The 20,831-nt window shown below is 38.6% G+C and overlaps 2 protein-coding genes and 1 non-coding gene across 3 annotated transcripts; all 3 read right to left on the bottom strand.

Moving 5' to 3' along the window:
* Positions 1-561: 561 nt before the first annotated feature.
* Positions 562-1,335, bottom strand: LOC132310049 (uncharacterized). Its single transcript, XM_059808291.1, has one exon. The coding sequence runs from the start codon at positions 1,333-1,335 to the stop codon at positions 562-564; it is 774 nt and encodes a 257-aa protein (XP_059664274.1).
* Positions 1,336-4,407: 3,072 nt separating this feature from the next.
* Positions 4,408-17,736, bottom strand: LOC132308893 (callose synthase 12-like). Its single transcript, XM_059807175.1, has 2 exons — positions 12,000-17,736; positions 4,408-4,824 (listed from the first exon to the last, which is right to left on the bottom strand). Exon 1 carries the CDS (start codon positions 17,373-17,375, stop codon positions 12,012-12,014), a length of 5,364 nt encoding a protein of 1,787 aa, XP_059663158.1. The 5' UTR covers positions 17,376-17,736; the 3' UTR covers positions 4,408-4,824; positions 12,000-12,011.
* Positions 14,288-14,368, bottom strand: LOC132310921 (small nucleolar RNA J33). The gene has a single exon (XR_009482752.1). It is a non-coding gene; the product is annotated as a small nucleolar RNA J33 (small nucleolar RNA).
* Positions 17,737-20,831: the final 3,095 nt, after the last annotated feature.

The raw sequence follows: 20,831 nt of genomic DNA, 5'->3' as shown, positions 1-20,831 counted from the left end.
AATAAAGCTCAGAGACTATACAGCTTCATTGGTAAATTCTCATAGCACAACAAATCTGCAAATGAGTTGCTAAAAAAAGAAAGGGAAGCTAGCATATTTGTATCATAATTCATGCATATATTTAGTGTGAGTTCAAGTTATTTCATGGTCCACAATATTGCCAATATATAAAATTGGACATATTGAAAACCAAAACATTAAAGAACCATGTAATTCTGTTAATCTTTATGTACATGAAACATCATAAAACATCAATGCAACTTTGATTTATTGATTAATCAACACAGTGAGAGAGCGAAATCTCATCCATCCAATGAAACAAAGTGCATATGTATCTTTCATTTTCTGATTAAGAGAATAACGGGTATTCTGAAAAGACATATTAGAACCAAGGATTTTCCATTACTCTCAAGAACAATTAACAACATGATTAAAGTTGAAACCAAAATGTAAAACTTAACACACAGAAGACACTAACAAAGAAACCCTATATAGCTGTATTTAGGTTAGGGGAGTCAGAATTAGAGCACATATCAGACAGAGACAATTCGTCGAACACCTCTAAGACGACCCACGCCTTGCCAATCTCGGTGAAGTCCTAGTCCCACTGGGAGGAGTAGAAGTTCCATTTGCTCCAACTGTTTCAGCTTTTCCATTACGCTTCAGCTTCTTCCCTTTGGAATTCGATCCATTGACTTCCTCAACCACATCACCATCCTCTTTCTCAGACCTCCGACTTCTAGTCCGCTTCGCCACCGTGTCGGATCCATCACCCGAACTCTTCACGGGACTTCCTTTGCTCTTCCCCAAACCACTCTCCGACGCCACCCGATCAAAATCATCGCCAAGCTTCCTCGCCGACCTCCGCCTAACCCCAACCCCACCACCCAGTTCACCACCAATTTTCTCTTCATTTCCACTCTCCGATTCGCGATTACCCATATCGTTTTCGTCATCATCTTCATCGATCAAAGCCATGAATCGCCTCCGCTTGGCGGCAATCGGAGCAGGAGGAGGCGATGGGGTCACACTTTTGCTGGCTGAACCTTTGATTTGATCGGTGGTGGTGGTGGCTGTTTGCATTCTTTTCTTGTGGAACTTCTCGCGTTGGGCTCGGAGTCTTTTGATGTTGCCTTCAATGCGGCCTTGGAGGCGGTGGCGCTGGAAGCTCAGGCCGCCCATCGACCAGTGAGCTTCTTCAGCCCACGACAAAAACGGATCGAGAACGGGAACTGGTGGGTCGACTCGCTCGTCGTTGAGCTTCACATCGGTGTAGAATCGTGGCCTCGGTAAGCTGCTGCCATAGAATTTACCAGGACCGAGGGCTACAACCATGGCTGATTGTTGGAGGATTCAACAATCTCTCTCTCCCTATATATATATATTTAGATCTGAAAACACCTAAAGAGAATACACACTGGAGTGGGTTGTTACATTGGTTGTTATACGATTATATATATAGAGAGATGATTTGTGTAATGGTGCTTGACGTTTTGGGCGGGAATTTTGGCGCCTAAAATCTGGCGCGTAGTTTAATTCTTCCAAAATTTGCCATTAGAAAGGTGCCGAGAGAAAAAATAAAAAATAGAAAGGTACCACGTAAGCATAAAGATGCTTGGGTTATGAACAAATGAATAATATCTTTGCGGAGGAATCAGTGTGACTGTGTGTCATTAATATAATATAGGATTAAATGCAAAATGACTATTGCCAAATTACAACTAACCTTTCTGAATTATAAAAAAAATTTTTAAATTATGAATTTGTTGCAGTCTATTTCGGCAACTGAGTTAACCGAAAAATTAAAAAGTCTCATTTACCCTTTGACCAAAAGTTGACCGTTCTCTCTCTCTTTCCCCTCTCAAAACTCAAATTACAGATATCAAAGAGGAGAGCTTGATTTGGGGAAGCCAACAGTGACCATTGTTGGACATGGGGTTTGCCATCATACTACAAAATACTTAATGGGAATATATATAAACAATATATATGTATACATTTTAGGAAGGAGCCAACGAGAGGAGAGGCTAATTTGGGGGAAAACTTGGCTGGATTGAATCGGCGGCCGGCGAACAAGGGAGGGCTCGGCTGTGACGAGTTTGGCTGTGGAGAAATTGGCCGGTGGAGACGATGGCAGAGAGCTCAGATGGTGGAGCTTTGACCGGCGAGGTTGGTGGAGATGGACAACGGGCAAGAATCGGCCGGCTATGGGGAGCTTGGTTGTTGGCTCGGTCGTGGAGAGTTGGGGCGGTGAGTAGCGTGCTGTGATGGTGAACTCGTGGCGGCTAGCTCGGCTTTGATGGTGTCGGCTGTGATGGAGGTGGCGGCGAGCTCAGAACGGGGAGGGCGACGGATGAGGTGAAGCTCGACGGTGAGCTCGCGGTGGTGCTCAGAACACGGACAGCGGTGTGCTAGGCCGGTAGAGATGGCTGGTTCGGGACGGCTGATTCCAGTGATGGGTTGTTATGATGAAGCTCGGCCGTGATTGGGTTTGATGGCGACTGGTGGCGAAGCCTCTGCAAAAATAAGAACTGCTTCAGAGCATCTAAAGAAAGGAACTTGCCAAAATTGCCATCATTTTTCCAAACCCATGTCATCAATTTCACCAATTTCGTCAATTTCTATGCCTCATTTCGCCTTCCGCTGCTTCGCAGCACTACCACCACCGTAAGCGTGGTCCAAAATCATCGCCTGGTCCAACTCTAAGCAAGACCCAGATTGATTCTGCACTTGATTATCTTGCTGATTGGGTCTATCAGTCATGTGGGTCAGTCTCACTTTCAAGTCTCGACCACCCAAAGTTCAAAGCTTTCCTTAACCAGGTTGGTTTGCCGGCAATGTCGCGAAGAGAGCTCACCGGAGCTAGATTAGATGCCAAATTTGAGGAAGCCAAAGCAGAATCAGAAGCCAGAATTCGCCATGTTCTTTCAAATTGCCTCCAATGGTTGGAAATCAAAGAATTGTGGATATAACATTGTTTATATATATGTGCGTGTATGCATGAAGGGCATTATTGTCCAAAAAAATCAGTTTATCTGTCGCGTGAGTTTTACGCGCTCATTTTTGGACGGACGGCCGTCGGATGGAGTGATCTGTAACAAATTTGTATAGTTCAGAGGGTTTTCTGCAATTTTGATAATTTAGGAAGTTAGTTACAAGTTTTTTAATAGTCCAGGAGATTTTTTGTATTTAACCTTATATTATATTATATATACATCACACAAGGATCATTTCTTAGCTGGTCGATGTTCACCTCTTTGATTGGGAAATTTATTAAAAGGATTCAATTCACCCTCTGATTTAGGAATTTATGTGCGTGTATAATGTCTCTTTTTTTGGGTCTTACTTTTATTGTAACTTTTTTTTTGAGTCACGTTTCTTTTTCTTTTTTAATTTTTGAAAGCAAAATTATCATGTTTTATTATTTTATTATTATTCTATGTGTGTGGGTTAGGAAAGGAATTGATCTCTACATTTTTACAACTTTTTTTTTTTAAAGCAAAATAATCACGTATAATTTGATGATGTCGCGTTTAATATTCTCTATTTATTTTGAAAATAACTTCATTTGCTAATCTTATAAAATCTTACAATCCTCGTTTGGATCCCCTCCGATCTCGATCTTATGGGTCCTTTGTCGGTACAGTCTCATAACAAATAGGCTGGCCTTTTTGGGAACTTAACACGGCCCAACAGGGCAAGGTAGCCTGGTGTCTATTGGGACCAATGGGCTTTTAGGGCTTCCGTACTCATTTTGCTTTTCAAATAAGGCAATTCCTTCTCTCAATATGTCCAATGCTTTTATACCACCAATCCAAGTTAAATTCAAAAAATTAAACCAACTAGTATTGCTGCAAATTGGGCCCTCACTATTTTAATTATAAAACAAGAATTTATTATTATAAAAGATTGGGTTCTTTTTTTAAAATGATTCTGACACTTCGGCCCAAATAGCACGGTTCTGTTTGGAAAATGATTCTTGGACTGAAGTGTTCAAGCCTGCAATGCATCGGCTCAAGTGTTCGGTTGAACTAGTCGACCCAAAAGCACAGTTCAAAATCAAATACTATATGTTACCCCCAGCTTTTTAGAATGATCGGTACCAAATTCAGCCAAACAAACCGTGTTATCTAATAAATCCATTAATTTCAAACAACTTTGATCTAAGCTTCTGATCAGAAGTGGCATTGCAGCCAACTCGAAACCCAGACACTAATAATACCAATCATGGGGTGAAAAATCAGTGGGTGTAATTTGAAAGGTAACCCCCACTCTGATGTTTATCTCATCTGCAATCCACTACACGGGTCACAAGGCCATTGATAGGATCAGAGTGACCATCGTTTGAAATGAAGATTAAAATGTTTGGGAGCTGATGTATATATAAACATATATGTGGAGAGAAAATTAAACAAAAGCAAATAATAGCGTATGATTTTCTTGTTCCCTCAACATCAACTCACAAAATGTAGCGAATAAAACGAATAGCTGCATTTCGAACAAAAGAATAACAAAATTTCTAACAATCTCAATATACTACAAAAGACCTCGGCTTTACACAAATAAATCGATGTGAGGAGCTGTACCTTACAAACTAGATGTTCTCCGATCAATTACAACTCTAAGTATGGGAAATGATTAATTACAACAGTTAGGGGAAGATGAAGCCAGTGATGAAATATCAATCGGATCGTCTGCTCCTTTCCTACTGGAATTAAAAATGGACGGAAACAGCAGCATCCACTGTATATTATACACGCAACGTACTCAGAAATCTAGCCTCTCAACTGTATTGTTTTCACACCTCATAAGCCAACATCAAACCTGCAAAACATGATACAAATCCTCTTAGCATCAAGTGCAACACTTATACAAGGATGAAGATCAGTGGAGGGAAAGCAACTCAGTCATCAACCTATAATTTAAGGGTTTGTGTGGAAACAACTTCATAAGAAAATGATACTAAACGACCAGAGGAGCATACTAGGGATTGATGCAACATTCCATGCAGAACAGAATCCAACATGTCTTCAGCAAAGGATTTCATTTATAAGGCCTCTCTTTTGTTTTTATTTTCACTTTCTGTGTAGAGTAGGAAAAACAATTAAACATATAAAAGTAAACAACGCGCATGTGGATATACTACAGTCTGATATTTTATTTGAACAACTGATGTCAGTGTCTCAAAGAAGTGGTTATACATCGACACCAAAAGGCTATATACCACTCAATCTGCCAAATACCAAATAAAACAAAGCAGCTATGAGCCAGTTGTTTCTTTCTCCTCAAGCAGAACTTCATCTTGCCATGTAAGCAGTGACACAAAACAGCAAAGAAGAAAAAGACAACCCTACAGCTTTTCTTTAAAAAATTCTACTACCAAAAATTAAAAAATAATAAAATACAGATAAAAATTTGCTCCAGATATTCGTAGAGGCACAAACCATAATTTCTAGAGAGAAAGCAAACAACAAACATCTCGTGTTTCCAGAATTCCACTTCCATACAAGTCGTAAGAGAGAAAAAGGAAAACCCTGAGCAATTAATCCCATAAGGGACTCCAAACTTGTGCATCCACCCATCCACCACACTGAATAGAACCAAAGCATTCAAGGGGAGAACAAGGTTTGACTCAATTCGGATTTAAATAGGAACCAAAGCAGTTCCAACAGTCCTATGTGAAATTTAGAACCAAACTAAACCATAAGAATAGAAAGAACCAAACCAATCCAAACAGTCCAAAACCAGTTTGGTCTGATGCAATTCTAGGGATTGTCTAAGATAATGGGGTGAGCAGAAAGAGAAGCAGGTGCCATACAACTATGAAGATTGGTACACAATTTGAAGAAAATAAATCGAAACCCAAACTTCACCATAATAAAGCCATACACACAAGTAAAAGTTAATATAATCAATATTGTGATATTATAGAGATAATATAGCATGTTTTTATATAATATTGCTACTTACCAAAAAATACATATAATATTGCCTGTATATATACGTATACTAACAGAAATGGTAGAGCAGAGGAGGATAAATAAAAAATAAAAAAATTAGGAATGCAATGATCATGGCACGGGAAAAAAAAACCCCAAAACATACCATAAATGACAAAGATGCTGAGATGGAGATGGATACCGGAGGGAGAGTCTTTGTATGGGAGATGGAGATAGAGATCGGGAGCGCTAAGGGTGTTGATGCTAAAGAGAGGGAGATAAAGGTCAATCAACGTTCAAGTGTGCGTGCATTTATGAAGAGAATGAAGGATGGGAAGAAAAGGAGAGTAGGGTTATAATTAGTGGTTTGTGTATGTGTTACCCCGACACTCATATTCTCCTAATGTATTGGTGTCGATACTACACCGCTTGGGTATGGAAATAGGATATATGTACGCACACATACCCAAATCAGACACCTGGATCCTCTAATCTTGATGATGGAAGAAGAAATCTCAAATGAGATAGCAAAGAAAGGTTAATTAAATTTCTCTATTTTCACCATATTTTATTTAATTAAGATTATAATGAGTATTTTTTACAAAAATAATAGCATCATGCATTATACTTTAATGTAGCATATTGTGTTCAAGTGTACAAGACATGTCCATGTACCCTTACCAGGTTTTGGATGCATTTCAAGCTAAGTACACGTCCTAAAAATTAAGAATTTAGGGAGATCTAACATTTAGACGCATATTGTACCCAACACAGTTACGGGCGTCCAAGTAACACGGGTTTATATATATGGCCATGGTGCAGTGTGATGCAACCTAGCAAGGGTAATCTATCAATCAAATTAAAACAAAAATATAACCTTATATTTGTTATGTTTCAGTATGGAACAGGTTTTTTTTACTTCAAAACCGTGAAATGAACAGCAACGAACAGTTCCTTAAAATTTTGAACCAAAACCCAATCATTTATTCAGCTTCCGCAGCCTCCAAGGTGTAGCTTCTTCTGTCATATATATTGTCAGCAACCAAACAAAAAACAGAGATTAATCTCCGGTATCGATGGCAGTCTATGGAAAACTTTCCAAAATCATAGCATTGTCCGCTAGGAGTTGTTTTTCAAAAGCAACTGCATATATGGCTATATGCACCCTCAAAAAAATTTCTTACATAAGATTAGTTTCATCTTTATCGATGCCAAAACATACATGCATCATACAAATAATCAACACAGCCTTAGACTTAGAGCAACTCTTCCATAAGCTATTGCGGTACTACTCAACAAGCAAGGTACCCTAGTTCTAACTGAAAAAATGATGATTAGAAACTTTCAGACTATCACTTTCGTGTTGCTGATCTCCATGAGGGTATTGGACAATACAGCGCTTTTATGCAGGTCAGTCAAGCACATCCATCACTTTAAGACAACAAGCCAAACAATATAAGACCTTAAAATTTAAAATTATAATTAAAAAAAAAATTAAAGCACAAGTCCTCCCAAAATCTGAATATTTGTTAGCATGTATCTCAATTCTCAATGGCAGTATATGGAAAACTTTCCAAAATCATAGCATTGTCCACTAGGAGTTGTTTTTCAAAAGCAATTGCATATATGCACCCTCAAAAGATTTTCTTGCATGAGATTAGTTTCATCTTTATCGATGCCAAAAGATGCATGCATCATACAAAATAATCAGCACAGCCTCAGACTTAGAGCACCTCTTCCAAAAGCTATTGCGGTACTACTCAACAAGCAAGCAAGGTACCCAAGTTCTAAATGAAAAAATGATGATTAGAAACTTTCAGACTATCCCTTTCGTGTTGCACTCCATGGTATTGACCAATGCAGCACTTTTATGCAGGTCAGTCAAAGAAGCATGTCCATCACTTTAAGACAACAAGCCAAACAATATAAGACCTTGAAATTTAAAATTATAATTAAAAAAAAAAAAAAAAAAGCACAAGTCCTCCCAAAATCTAAATATTTGTTAGCATGTATCTCAATTCTCAATAAGGTGGTTTAACTAAGCTGTAGCCATAATTAGGGATGGTGAAATGACCAGCCCCGTCAGATCCCTGCCCCTGGCCCTCCCTGCTCCGACCCATATGTGATGGTTTTGGGGGATGTCCGGTAGGGTTTGGGTGGAGGGATAAAAACCTACGTGGGGCCAATGCAAAATTACTATAATACCCTTGTACTTTATTAAATATAACAAAATACCATTAACAAACCTAAACCCCAACTCTATCCTTACCTCATTAGGCTCGCTTATGTTTTATGGAATAATTCATGGACTAAGAATATTTTATTTAGTTTTCTCGGTACAATTTGCCTGTGTCATGTTTATGAACTACAAAGTATGGATGCTAAATGTGTTAATGTATTTGGTTTGCTATATAAGTAGGTAGCATAAATGGTTAAATTTTGATGAAGTGGGAATTTAAACAGGGCAGGGGAATTTAAACGGGGCAAAGATTCATGTAGCTAATCTCAAATTGAAAATGCCATATTGAGTCGAGTATGTATCTTACATAAGTTTTCTAAAAGGAATAAAGGGATGTTAACTTCATCAACTTACAGTGTAGCCCATCCAGATTCCAGACAGAACACAAAGAATTCCACTTCTCTTCAATCTTTGATAATTACATTTTGTCTATATCTAAAGAAATATCTTTTTATACCATTCTGGGCCATGAGTAATGAGGCCACTATTACAATCGGATTTCTGTAACAATTTTCTTGCAAGTTATACAACCAAGTAAAAGATTGTCTAAGACAAGCTATAATAAATAAATAAAAACTCACCGAGCTCACATCTACAGAAGATGTAAACACTGTGTATCTTATTGTAGCTCAGAAATAAAATAAAATTTAAAAAAAGTTCAATTAAATCTGAACAAGCTGCAGCAATTCTACCACCACTAAGTGTAGTATTGAGTATTGACACTGTGTATTTCATCACCTACAATTGGGAACCAGATGGCCAGTCATGTGCCTCATCATTTACTCACTTACCATATCAGAGGACTTCAAAGAAGTTGTGATTTGGTAGGCTACAGAGCAAATGACATTTAGGCTGCAATCCCACAGGACTCCAGCAGTTACGATCTCATCAAGGAACGCAAAATTAAGCTAAGGATTGGGCAAGATGGTCATGAGGAACAAAGCTCAAACTGGAGAAATGGTCCTGGATATTGCTTAGAGAGTAAATATCTTCTTGAGCCATTCTTTGGCATGCAAATATGGTTATCAAGGGATGCATGCTATAAAAATCAAATGGTTACATAAATTTATCAATGTCCATGAAAATTTATCTCAAGAATTTAATAAATTCCTTCCTACTGCTTTGACTGGTCAATTATGAGCCATTCCTTTGGCATCAAGGGATGCATGCTAGACAAATCAAATGGTTACTTAAATTCATCAATGTCCTTGAAAATTTATCTCATGAGTTTAATAATTTCATTCTAGCGCTTTGACTGCAATTATGGCTACAAAATCAATTTTGGGAGTGTCTCGGGAATATTCTATTTTCCCTTTCCAGACAAAAACTTCATCAGCTTTATAAAAATCATAATACTTTTATAAAACTGGTTTAGGTTTCTCCTCATAATGGTCAAATCTTGGAATTTCAAATTCCCCCCTAACTCTAATAATACATAAAATCTTAAAGCTTGCCTATTTGGGGAATTTCAGCCTTGCTTTCTTGTAAATCATTCTTACGTCTTTTAATTGACATGCACAATTTGAATCCATTCCAAGCTGCCAGTGCAATATGGTTCTCAAAGATGCATTAAAGACAAAGATGTTGCTTGCTTATCGCCCTGACTAGGTGGAACACAAAAGAGATGATACTATGACGAGGCATAGGAGAGTCCCTTCCCAAGATATTCACTTGTAGGAGATACAGGGAGACTACTGATTGTGGATTTATTAGTTTGTGCAAAAAATTATTTCCTTAGCTGTGGCAGACTGGTGGCATAGTTTAAAAGTGGCATAATGTAACGGGCCAGGAGCTTTGCGGTCCGGCCCAAAAGCTTAAGCTATTGGATGGTGCTAACACCCAACCCATATATGCCCAAGACCCTCCCCATCCAGATCTGATGTGGAACAAGAATCCATGACATTCTCCCCCACCTAAACCCATAACACCCTCATTGCAGTTAGACCGCCTTGCCTATCCGTCCACCCGAACGGTGGGGGACTTGGTACCCAACTCGGACACCTCCATGTGGGCGATTGGTGACACCGGATCAAGGATTGGGCATGCTGTGTGCTTTGCGGTCCAACCCAAAAGCTTAAGTTATTAGGTGGTGCTAACACCCAACCCATATATGCCCAAGACCCTCCCCATCCGGATCTGATGTGGGACAAAAATCCATGACAATAAGCACAATTTAAAAGATTTACTAGGAGAAAAGAGTGCAGTGGGAGCAGAGGTGGCATACCACAATGCTTGAAAGTACTGCAAGTGCCCTAATCTTTATTTGGCCGGTCTCAATTGAATAATAATAATAATAAATAGGAGAGTCGTATAAGTAACTTGATGGCCAGTGTAGAACTTTCGCCAGGACTTTATGAAGAAGAATCGTTATACAAGTAAATACTAGGGGGTTCCCCTTAAGTGATGGGTTGAATTTACTTCTGTATTTTTTGAAGATTAGACAGTGACTAAGACGTGAAACTACAATGTCAAACAATCAATTTACATTTATGCCAGGGAAATCAATAATGGAAGTTATTTATTAACTGAGAAGATTTTAAAACAAAAATAAAAAATAAAAAAAAAACATAAAGAGAAAAAAAGATCTGCATATAATTTAGGGGGAAAAAAAAGTATCTTCATATAGTTTATAAAAATTTAACAAAGTATACAATAACGATTCTGTAGATTTAATATGGTGAGTTTTATAAAAGAATGAAGTTACAATTTGATATATTTGTGGGCTAAAGGACATGTAATTTTATGATGAAATTGTGACGGTGGTATGATCAACTATAAAAGAACAAGTAAATTTCCAACTATTGTAGGCTTACATCAAAGATCATAATTAAGCCCAGATCGTTTTGCCTTTATAATGGATGAATTATCAAAACACATTCCAAATGAGTTTCCATGGTATTTCCCAATGATATCAGTTTGAGGGATCAAACTATAGAAAGGATAAGTGTCAAATTAGAAACCTAAAGAAAAGATCTCGAATCAAGAGGGTTTAAGACAAGTAACAATAAAATTGAATATATGGAATTCTACTTTCGTGAAGATTGGGGGCGAAAAGATACCAAAAAGTGAATACTTTCATTAGGTAGGCTCGATTGTGCATAAATTGAGAAAAAATGGAGTGATGTTCATCACAGAAGTAAACCAGAATGGGTTAAATGAAGGAATGCTTTTAAAAACTGATGTCGTTTGCACATGGTGAAACCGTCATAATTGATTCTCTCTCTTTTTATATATCCAATTGGTGCTACTTCAGCCATCTTACAAACGTGTCCATTTTAATTTTATCTTTCTTGTATTGCCGCACAATCATCTCAACATTAACATTTTTGTTTCTCATTATATTTATATGTTATTTCTTGACTGCCCAATATTCTATCATGCATGGTATAGCTGGTCTAGCAGTTGCATTATAAAACTTGCCTTTAAAATTTTGAGGTGCACAACAATATTTGAGACATTCCTTCATTTAACCCATTCTGAAAATATAGTGAAACATGATGGTCAAAGAAGAACTGCAAAATCCCTCTACAAAGTAGAATTGCAAAATTCCTCTACTAAATGGACTAAAAAATCTAACTGGAAGTATCATGAAACACTAGGGTTGCACATAAACTAACTGCAAGCAAATTGAAATAAAAATCAAACATTAATTTACAGAAGCAATCATTATGTCAGAAGCATATCAGGAAGCATAATTTCAGCCACTCACCAAAAATAGTCATGTTCGTTTCCATACAAGACATGAATAGACGCAACATAATATATCAATAGATTAAGAAAAACTCGTATACTTCCAAAAATGAATGGATGACTAAATTTACCTCAAATCATAATTAAACCTTCGATTTTTTCCCGGTCACAATCTGGAAAATTTGCAGGCCTCTGCTAAAAGCTTCATTAAATAGGATTCTGGTTTGCATCGACTGGAACCCAGGCATCCATGAGAGTAGCGCCACAGGGGCCATAACAATTACTCCAAACATTATATCATACATTCGAGCCAACGAAACAACAGTCTCCCAAATCATAATGTTTTGCAGAAAGGGCCGGAGCACTTGGGCAATTAAAATGAAACCCCAACCAGTTGGAATGAATGCCAACAGACTCGTAAAAAGATCCAAAAACTTGAACTGGGTGAACTGCAGCAATGCAGTGACTACAAGTATGGTGAAAATAATAACAAGGAACTGAACCAACCGATAATAGATGTGTTCTTTTGCAGCATACTTGTCCCGTGCATAGGCAATAACAAGATAAATCCCAATAGCAACAACAACATAGATCCAAGACAGCAAGTAAACAGCGACACTTTTGCTACCAGCAGAAATGCCCAGCTGGTATACAATCCCGTACTGGAAAAAGAAAAAACGGAGGTCTAAAACTATTTCCAATATCTTTCCCCAAAGGCCAGTTGTTCTTAGATGATCCTGCTCCTCGTACCACCATCTTTCCCAGCTCTGCTCTGCTTTTGCAAACACACCACCACGGTACCATATCCAATTCATAAAATCATCGAAGTCATATACGGTCTTCAACCAATCGAAGCCAGAAGGATTGAATACAAAGGGGGCAATGATCCATGACACCACGAGGATCCAACTTGAGATGGTTAAGAGTATGTAAACGACAGTGCCTTTGGCTACAGGACTGTAGGAAGCATAAATGATGAGTATCATACCAAGCTCAATTGCCTTCACAAAATGGCTACGAGCAAAGAGTCTATAATTCTCGGCAAAACTCTTATGCTCCACGACAAATCCACGTCCAGTTGCCCTGTACTTTGCACCACCATGAAGAATAGTTCTGCCAAAGTAGTGAGCTCGAGTACCCATGGAGAATGTGTAGAACACAGTTGAAAGCTGGAGCTGCATTGTTAGGAAATCCCAGATGGCTGCAAGGAACCCATGCTCAAGTGAATTTTCAACAATCATTGGCAAGGCAGTAAACAGACCAAGTTGGATGATGAGCTGCTGGTTCAAGATTGCTCCAAGTGCTTTATTGTTGTTAATTTTATCTGCCAAAACAGAAGCCTCAATCCCACTAAGGGCTAAATAAAGTCGGCCCCATAAAAATGCATATACAGTCAGGACGACCATCATCGTATTGAAAAAAAATCCAATGGTAGTATAAAAAAATGACAGCATCCGAAAGAAGTCCAGCCTGTGACCTAACCTATAGACATCTCTGCTGAGAACTTGCTCACCATTTCCACTTGCAACCTTGGCTTCAAACATGGATACCTGGTTCAACCCGACATCCCTTCCCTTGCCAACCTGGATGTATTCGTGGTGAGTAACATTGCCACCTCGCAACGTGCAGTTGAAGCCAGCAAAAATGTCCTCACTGATGTTAATCACTCTAGAAGCTTTGCTAAGCCCTCCCCGAGTCAAGAACCAAAACCTATCAAACACATCTGGATGGCCATAATGCAATCGAATTTTCAAGGGGTTTGCTAAAACACGCTGTCCCAAGGTAACAAAACATGTCTCTTGAGCCGACATAAACCAAGCAAGTGATGAGACAGAACCAGTAAAAATGTGTTCCCGAACTCCCAAGATAGTAGGTTTCCGGATACCGTAGTAGTGCCTGTACTCCTCCAATAGATTTCGCATTTTGAGTGCCTCCTCAAAATAGTTATCTTGGTTCATATCAATGGTCTGAACTGCATCTCCACGAGTGAAGATAAGAGCATGGTTCTGATTCTCTGGCTTTCCCTCTCCAAGCTTCAAGGGACCAGGCAGCTTGACCCGGAAGATCTCCACTTCCCTCTGCAACTGTTGATCATACTTCACGAGAACAGAGTAATAATCCTTCTCATCCCTTCCCGAGGAAACTTCATCAACATAGGCAACTCTAAGGGCTTCGTTGTTCTTCATTAAATACAAAATTTCCTCAGCATGTGGGTCTTTCTTCGCCTTTTGAGCCCCATAAATCTGGCAGGCGACCACATAAGTGAACTTCATCAAGGCAGTTCCATACTCATGGCCTTTAAACAATAAACCCACTGAACTATCTGCTCTACTCAGACTCCTTGTAGATGGTGACCTTTCTGAGCTTAAACCATCCAAGCTGCTGCCTTGCCTCATCAAGGCAAGTTCCTGTGATCCTTCCCTGATGTCCATCTCCGATGCAGTATCAAGAAAAGCCAGCATCTTAAGAGCCCGATAGTAATACATCATTCCCCTCACAGTGCGGCTAAGAGTCTGGCCTCTGAACGAAGCCCAAAGCCGAAGATCCCTGAGCTTGTTTGTCCATATTTCATTATCATTCACCACACCCTCTCGGCGCATCCGCTCTATGAAATTCTCCCACTCATCAGCATATATTGTCTGCAGATAATATAAGATTGAAATCCCATCTTCATTCTCTGTTCGAAGTTGTTCCTTGTTGTACAGCACTTCTTCGTTGTAGTAAGGGGTCAAAACACTAAAAGCCATCATTTTCTCAACTTGGGGAGCATGGGGCATGTTCATAAACAGGGAGTTGCTGAAGAAAGCAATTCGGCGCCTAGCCTCAAGATTTCTTGGGATATTGTTCATTGAGTCCCGAGATGTAAGAATAGTGTGCAATCGCCTAGCCTGACGGTAGAAAGTCTCATTATCTGCACCAGGCAATTCAACAGCATTTTCAAAAAGCAACCCTGCACCAGAAATGGGTCCAGAAGGAGCTAAACCATCCTCCCTCAGCTGATCCGTGCTCCTCTTTTCTTTAAAGAAATCACGAATGCAAACCTCGTAAAGCGCCTGTAGTACATTCACCACCTTGTTAAGATCTTTCTTAGGTTTGATCAAGAGTTCAAGCAGAGTTATCAGCTTAGCATGAATCTGTGGAAGTGCAGTCATTTTAAATGTTTTGGTGAACTTCTCAATCTCAAGTGAGTGGTCGATTTCTTGAAACAAGATTGCGACAATGGAATGTTCCTCTGTGTTGCATTTAATGATCTCAAGCAGCAAGTGCCTGACACTATCATAGGCTTCAATAACAGCACAACGCCTGTACTCATTCTTGCAAATCTTATACCAAAGCCACTTGTCAGGTGCATCTACCAACTCTTTTGCCTGGCTTAGAGCAAGAAGCAGCTCATTGCAGAGGAGCAAACATGGCCAGCGAATTACCCTGACATTCCAGGTATTCTGAGGCAGCTCCAACAGCTCAACCTCGTGATCGCTGATAATATCTTCTTCCCTGAATATTAGAATTATCTCATTCCATATCAAGGCAAATTTGTTCGCTTCCACCTGGTTTGATTCAAGCTTCTTAAACGGTCTTCCGAGCCCATACCTCAGCTTCAACCGGCTTATGGCATCTTTAAACTTGCTTTTCAGTGTCCCCCTTGCATTCAGTAGCTGCTCCTCAGGCATGAGATTAAACTGAATTGCACTAGCGAAAAACTGGAACCTCAACCTCAACTGCTGCATGTTTCGAATCTCGCCCAAGTGCGCAAACAACCCAACTCCAGCACCAACAAATGAGGAGTAGATTGAGTACCAAATTTGCAAATCCATTAGGTAAATCAAGACCACAGGAAGCCACAATAATCCAACTGCAAACCTGTTGCTGTTGTTGAAAAACTCATGCCATTCGTAACTCAAATCCCCATTGTCCAAAAGGTTTTTTGTCGGAGCAATCATGGGTTTGATCTGTAAGAAATAACTGAAGCAAAATTTCGTAGCAATAACAACAATCCAGAACAGAGAATATTTAATATTGTCCACAAGACCTTCCCTAAGGCCACGACCAACAAAAGTTCGGCTCTGAAACCACCAGGACAACAAGTAAAAGATCCTCCAATTTGTATTCTCAATGAAATTTCGAATCCAGGGCAGAATGAAGAGAGCTAGAGCCAGAAGCTCTGGCAAAATGAAAACCAAGGCTACCTCAAGAAAATTCACCACTCGCCTATTTGCCGCACCAGACCAGCGTCCATCACGGTTCCTCTGTGACCACATTCTACCATAGAAAACACCAAAAACAATAATCCACACTACTGCAGCAACACACTTCAACACCATTCTCACCCCAAGCCATAAAGTCTCCCTCGACACCAAACGATACTGCATCCCTACATCTAGAAGGGACTGAATAAACCTCAAAATACTCCATGTAAGGAACACAGTTAAAACCTTAACCTGAACCTCCCGAATTTTTAAGGCCTGCCATGGAAACTCCTTCTCCTCCCAAGCAACTATAATAGCTGCCTGAATAAACAAAATCAGCATAATCCAGAGCTTATCAAAGCTCCGAAACAAGTTCCAGAAAGATCTCTGCTCCACAAACCCCGTTTTACCCACATGCTTAGCCTTACTGGTCGTCACAAAAAAATTGCTACCCACATCAATTGGCCAGTTCAACTTCGTAAAGCACCTCCTACTCCAAAAGTATTCATTTATATCATCATAATTCCTCCAGGCCGAATGGGCTGCAGTCCCATTCCTACTGTTATCCACTTCCGCCTTAATCGTCTCGTAAATGGGTTTCACCACAGAGTTCAGGAATGCATTTTCACCCATTGTAGACGGGAGCACAGGCTGGCCTGTGTTCTCGTCGATATAGTCTTCTAGAATTCTATTGAGTTCCATAGCCATATTATGAAATATATAGCTAATACATTCAGGAACAAAGCGAATGTTAGCAGACTCACCCCAAATCAGGAGATAGAGAGAGACGTAGAGGAGCTCACGGCGGTGATCGGAAGCGGAGGGTTGGCGGCGGCTCTCAGAGATCCAGACGTTGGACTTGCGGCCGAGGTAGGAACACCAGGAGCTGTAGTTCTTGAGGAGCTTGCGGCGGAAGCGGCGGAGGACGGTGGGGTCGAGGGAGTCGATGTTGTCCGGCGGTGGTTGGAGGCGCATCTGGGCGTTGGCCAGGTGGAGGACTAGGTGTTCGCGCTGGTTGCGAACGTTGTCGTGTTGGAAGCCGAAGAAGACGCCGAGCCAGTCGAGAAGGTCCAGGTCCTCCCGCCATGAAGTGTATGGGGGCCTGCGGAGGTCGCCGACGGCGCGGAGGGCCGAGGCGGCGGCACGTACTTCAGGGTAACGGAGGGATGGATGGTCGGCAAGGAGATTGTGGATGGGGATGATGTTGTAGGGTTGGTCAGATGGGTCGGGTTGGGGTGATCTGTTGGGTGGGCGGTTCGGGGTGTAGGGTGGACCGGGGGGTTGTGGCTGGGCCGGTGGTGGTCGCTGTCTGCGACTCATAGCATCGGAGATCTGGGAGGAGAGTGGTGGTGTCTGTGAAGGGTTTGGGTTTTTGGGGCAGAATGGGAGCGGAGATGCAGATGAATGAGAGAGAGTAGTCTCAAACGAAGAGATAGAGACACAGAGAATATGGAGAGTGGGGGGGAGGTCGTGAGGGTGGTGACGTGCAAGACCAATGATGAGAAAGGGGAAGAAGAAGCGAGCGCGTTAGCGCGTTGCAATTTAATTATATATATTAATATATATAGCTTTAAGTTTCCTTTTCAAAGGATAATTTTCCAGTGGGATTTTTTATTTTTTTATTTTAGAATAATTAAGGTTTATTAGGAAGCTTAATCCAAATATTAGGGAAGGAGCTAAGGAGATTTTCAAGCTTAATATGGATTGGTGTTGGATATTACAATTACAAGATAAGCAAAATCTGTCTTTCAATATCATCATCAGTATTCAATATTATAATTTTGGATATAAAAAGTTCGGTTTTTACTTTTTAGCTGTCCATAGCATGTAAAGTTCATTGGTACTAAAAGGGATTTGAGAAGAAAAAAAATATAAAATGGAAATTAATTAAAGGGACTCCATCCATTTCATTTTGAAAGATGGGTTTGGATAAGAGGCTTTAATTTTCAATCTATATTTTCAAAATATTTGAGAACCTTTGGATATAATGAGTTCCAATTTTAAAATCCGGGCAAGAAATTTCAATAAGTTTTTACATTATAACCATATTAATAATATAATCCAAGAAAACATCAGATATTAACACTTAAAAGCTTTTTCTACTGTATTATTCTATTGAAAATTTACTAAATAAAAAATAAATGCAAGGTGGTACCCAGAAGTAAGTTATATTTAGTGGGTCCCAGGAAAAAGAGGGCTTTTAAAATTTGAATAATTTTCCGCGGTTTTGGTTAATATGAAGACAAATGGACAATTCTGTAACTAAGACCCTTTCCTTTCCGTTGTTTGCAAGTGTCACATGTTGTCCCCATTTCGGAATTAAAAGTCCACACGCTATTGTAAATGTAAAAACTCCAAATGCAAGAAAGCTTCCTCAGTCTTTATAGGGATGTGATTTGGACATTATAATTACTTAATTAGGTCACCATGACAAAGCACCACCCACCATATCAGATTTCGGTTTTAATCCATAATTGGAGTAGTTTGTCACTTGTCTCATGAAGAACTTTTGTTTACCATCTGATATCAAGTCACGTTGTCACCTAAATATGTTATTCTAATCAATTGAAATAATGATTTTATGTCTTCTTAGATATGAGGTTGCGGTTCTAATTTTGTTTTGGACGGGATTGCAAGACTCGCAATATCTGAAAAGTAATTTAGCAATTTATTCCTTTCGCTTGCAGTTGGTAGATTTTGTTCAGTAGTATATTACTTTTATAAGCTGATATATAAAGATGTTTATAATTTTGAGTGTAATAATGACAACATTGAAAAATTGGAGGGAAAAAAAATAAGAAAGTGAAATTTGAAGTTTGGGAGGTGAAACTTGTAGTCTTCTAATTTTCACATGGTACAATATGTGTCGGACCATATAAATCTTTGAGTTCTTTGTAATTCTTTTATTGTCTCTTGTTTTATTATTGATTCTCTGCATTTTTACTGTAATGTTAGAAATGTAAATTTTAATTATTTCGTATCAAACATTAATCACAAATAAACATAAATTTTAAGATCTTAGAACTTCATTATTTTCGCATGGTCTATAATTCATAAATAAATAGTTAGATATAAATACATCCATCTGTAATTACAAATATCGTAGATATCAAGGCAAACGTTAAGATCCTTTATGCGGAATGAATAACGTGATAAATTGCAAGTTAAAGTGTGGAAACCGATTTCTCTCTCTTGACCTTTTGCACATATAAACACTGTACGTATTATTTTCATTAACGTACATAATTGATGGGATATATGCACTTTTATAAAGGTAGAGAGATGATCAGTTTTCTTTTTTAGTAAGTTTAATTCCACTTTCCATCAAAGTAAGGGATAAATAGAAAAACATTTCTCCAATAATTAATTACCATAAAGGTAATTTATAAGTTTACCAAATAATATAATATTAATCTAAAAAATATTTATTTTATTTAACCACCAAATAATAGAAGTAAATCATGTGTCCAAATCATTTGGGCCACAAATATAAGAAAATATCTTACAAGAAACATAAAAAATTAAAATTTGCAAGACAAATTCAATTATCATTAAGAAATAAGTTGTTATAACACCAACACTTTTTGAGAATTTCTAACTTATTGTATGGATTAGGTGCATTAAAACTGTTTTGAATGCATATCATCCTTTATCTCAGAGAAAACTTGGAAAATTCTTATAATTCATGAAGTCTTGTACTATTAATATTAATGACAATTTAGTAAATCCGTGATGGTAGGTGTCACTGGCCTCAAGTTTCACGCGCAGTAGGATGGCCCAGGTGGCACCCTTTGTAAGGCTCAACCTACACGACCTCCACATCAAGGTTGGTTTCAGCATGCCTTGGCCCTCATTAGGGGAACAACTCCAATTCCCGACTAGTTTGTGTAAGCGATGGCCACATGCCATCATATGAGACTTGCACGCTTTTTCCCTAGAACCATTTCAGTTAAGTGATTCCGCCTACCAAAAAACATAAGTCCTTACACCCAGGGCCGGCTCGAGCCTTAGGCGACTTAGGCGGTCGCCTAAGGCCCCAGCCAATAGGAAGGCCCCAAATTTTAAATTTTTTTTTATATTAAGTAATACTATAATTATTTCTTAATATGGTTAAACTCTAATAAATATGAAAAATTTATATTAGGCCTTAAAGATTTATATCCTAAAATAATTTATTATTATTATTATTTTTGTCTATCCCACTCATTTCGATTTTATATTAGGCCTTCAAATATTTATATCATAAAATAACTTCTTCTTTTTTCTCTCTTTTCTCTCCCCATTCATTCCGATTTTATAGTAGGCTTCAAAGATTTATATCTTTATGTGACTTTTTTTTCCCTCCCTTTTTCTATTCTCATTTATGTTTTACAATAAATCCTAACCAATATAGAAATTTAATATTGGTCCCAAAAAAATATTGTATGATTAAATAAAAATTTTCCCCCTCTTTCTTTGTCTCTCTTTCATGTTTTTTACACCGACGCTAAAAACATTTTTGAGTAAGTTACACCAACACTAAAATATTAAATATCTATTTGACGTTGTTTGGAAAAATGGAAAAAACTTTCCATTTTTTTTTTTTTTTTTTTACATTTTATCTTCTTATTTTCAACAAGTCTTGTCCTCCCCATTTCATTACAAGTTTACAGTTGTTATGAATGCATTTTTATTCAATTAAAAAATTTGTAGAAGTATTGGATTTGGGTTTTCTAAATCAGGTTCAATGGTTATTTTTCTTTAATTATTTTTTAATTTTATTTGATTTTTGTTATT

This window comes from Cornus florida, unplaced genomic scaffold, assembly GCF_030987335.1.
Source record: "Cornus florida cultivar Cherokee Brave unplaced genomic scaffold, ASM3098733v1 CherokeeBrave_3.0.0_Hap2_Chr05, whole genome shotgun sequence".
In the NCBI taxonomy this organism is placed as follows: domain Eukaryota; kingdom Viridiplantae; phylum Streptophyta; class Magnoliopsida; order Cornales; family Cornaceae; genus Cornus; species Cornus florida.
This window is presented reverse-complemented; position numbering and strand designations above follow the sequence as displayed.

Excerpts from the sequence above, each read along its gene's own strand:
- LOC132308893 (XM_059807175.1), bottom strand. The coding sequence starts at position 17,375 with ATGAGTCGCAGACAGCGACCACCACCGGCCCAGCCACAACCCCCCGGT.
- LOC132310049 (XM_059808291.1), bottom strand. The coding sequence starts at position 1,335 with ATGGTTGTAGCCCTCGGTCCTGGTAAATTCTATGGCAGCAGCTTACCG.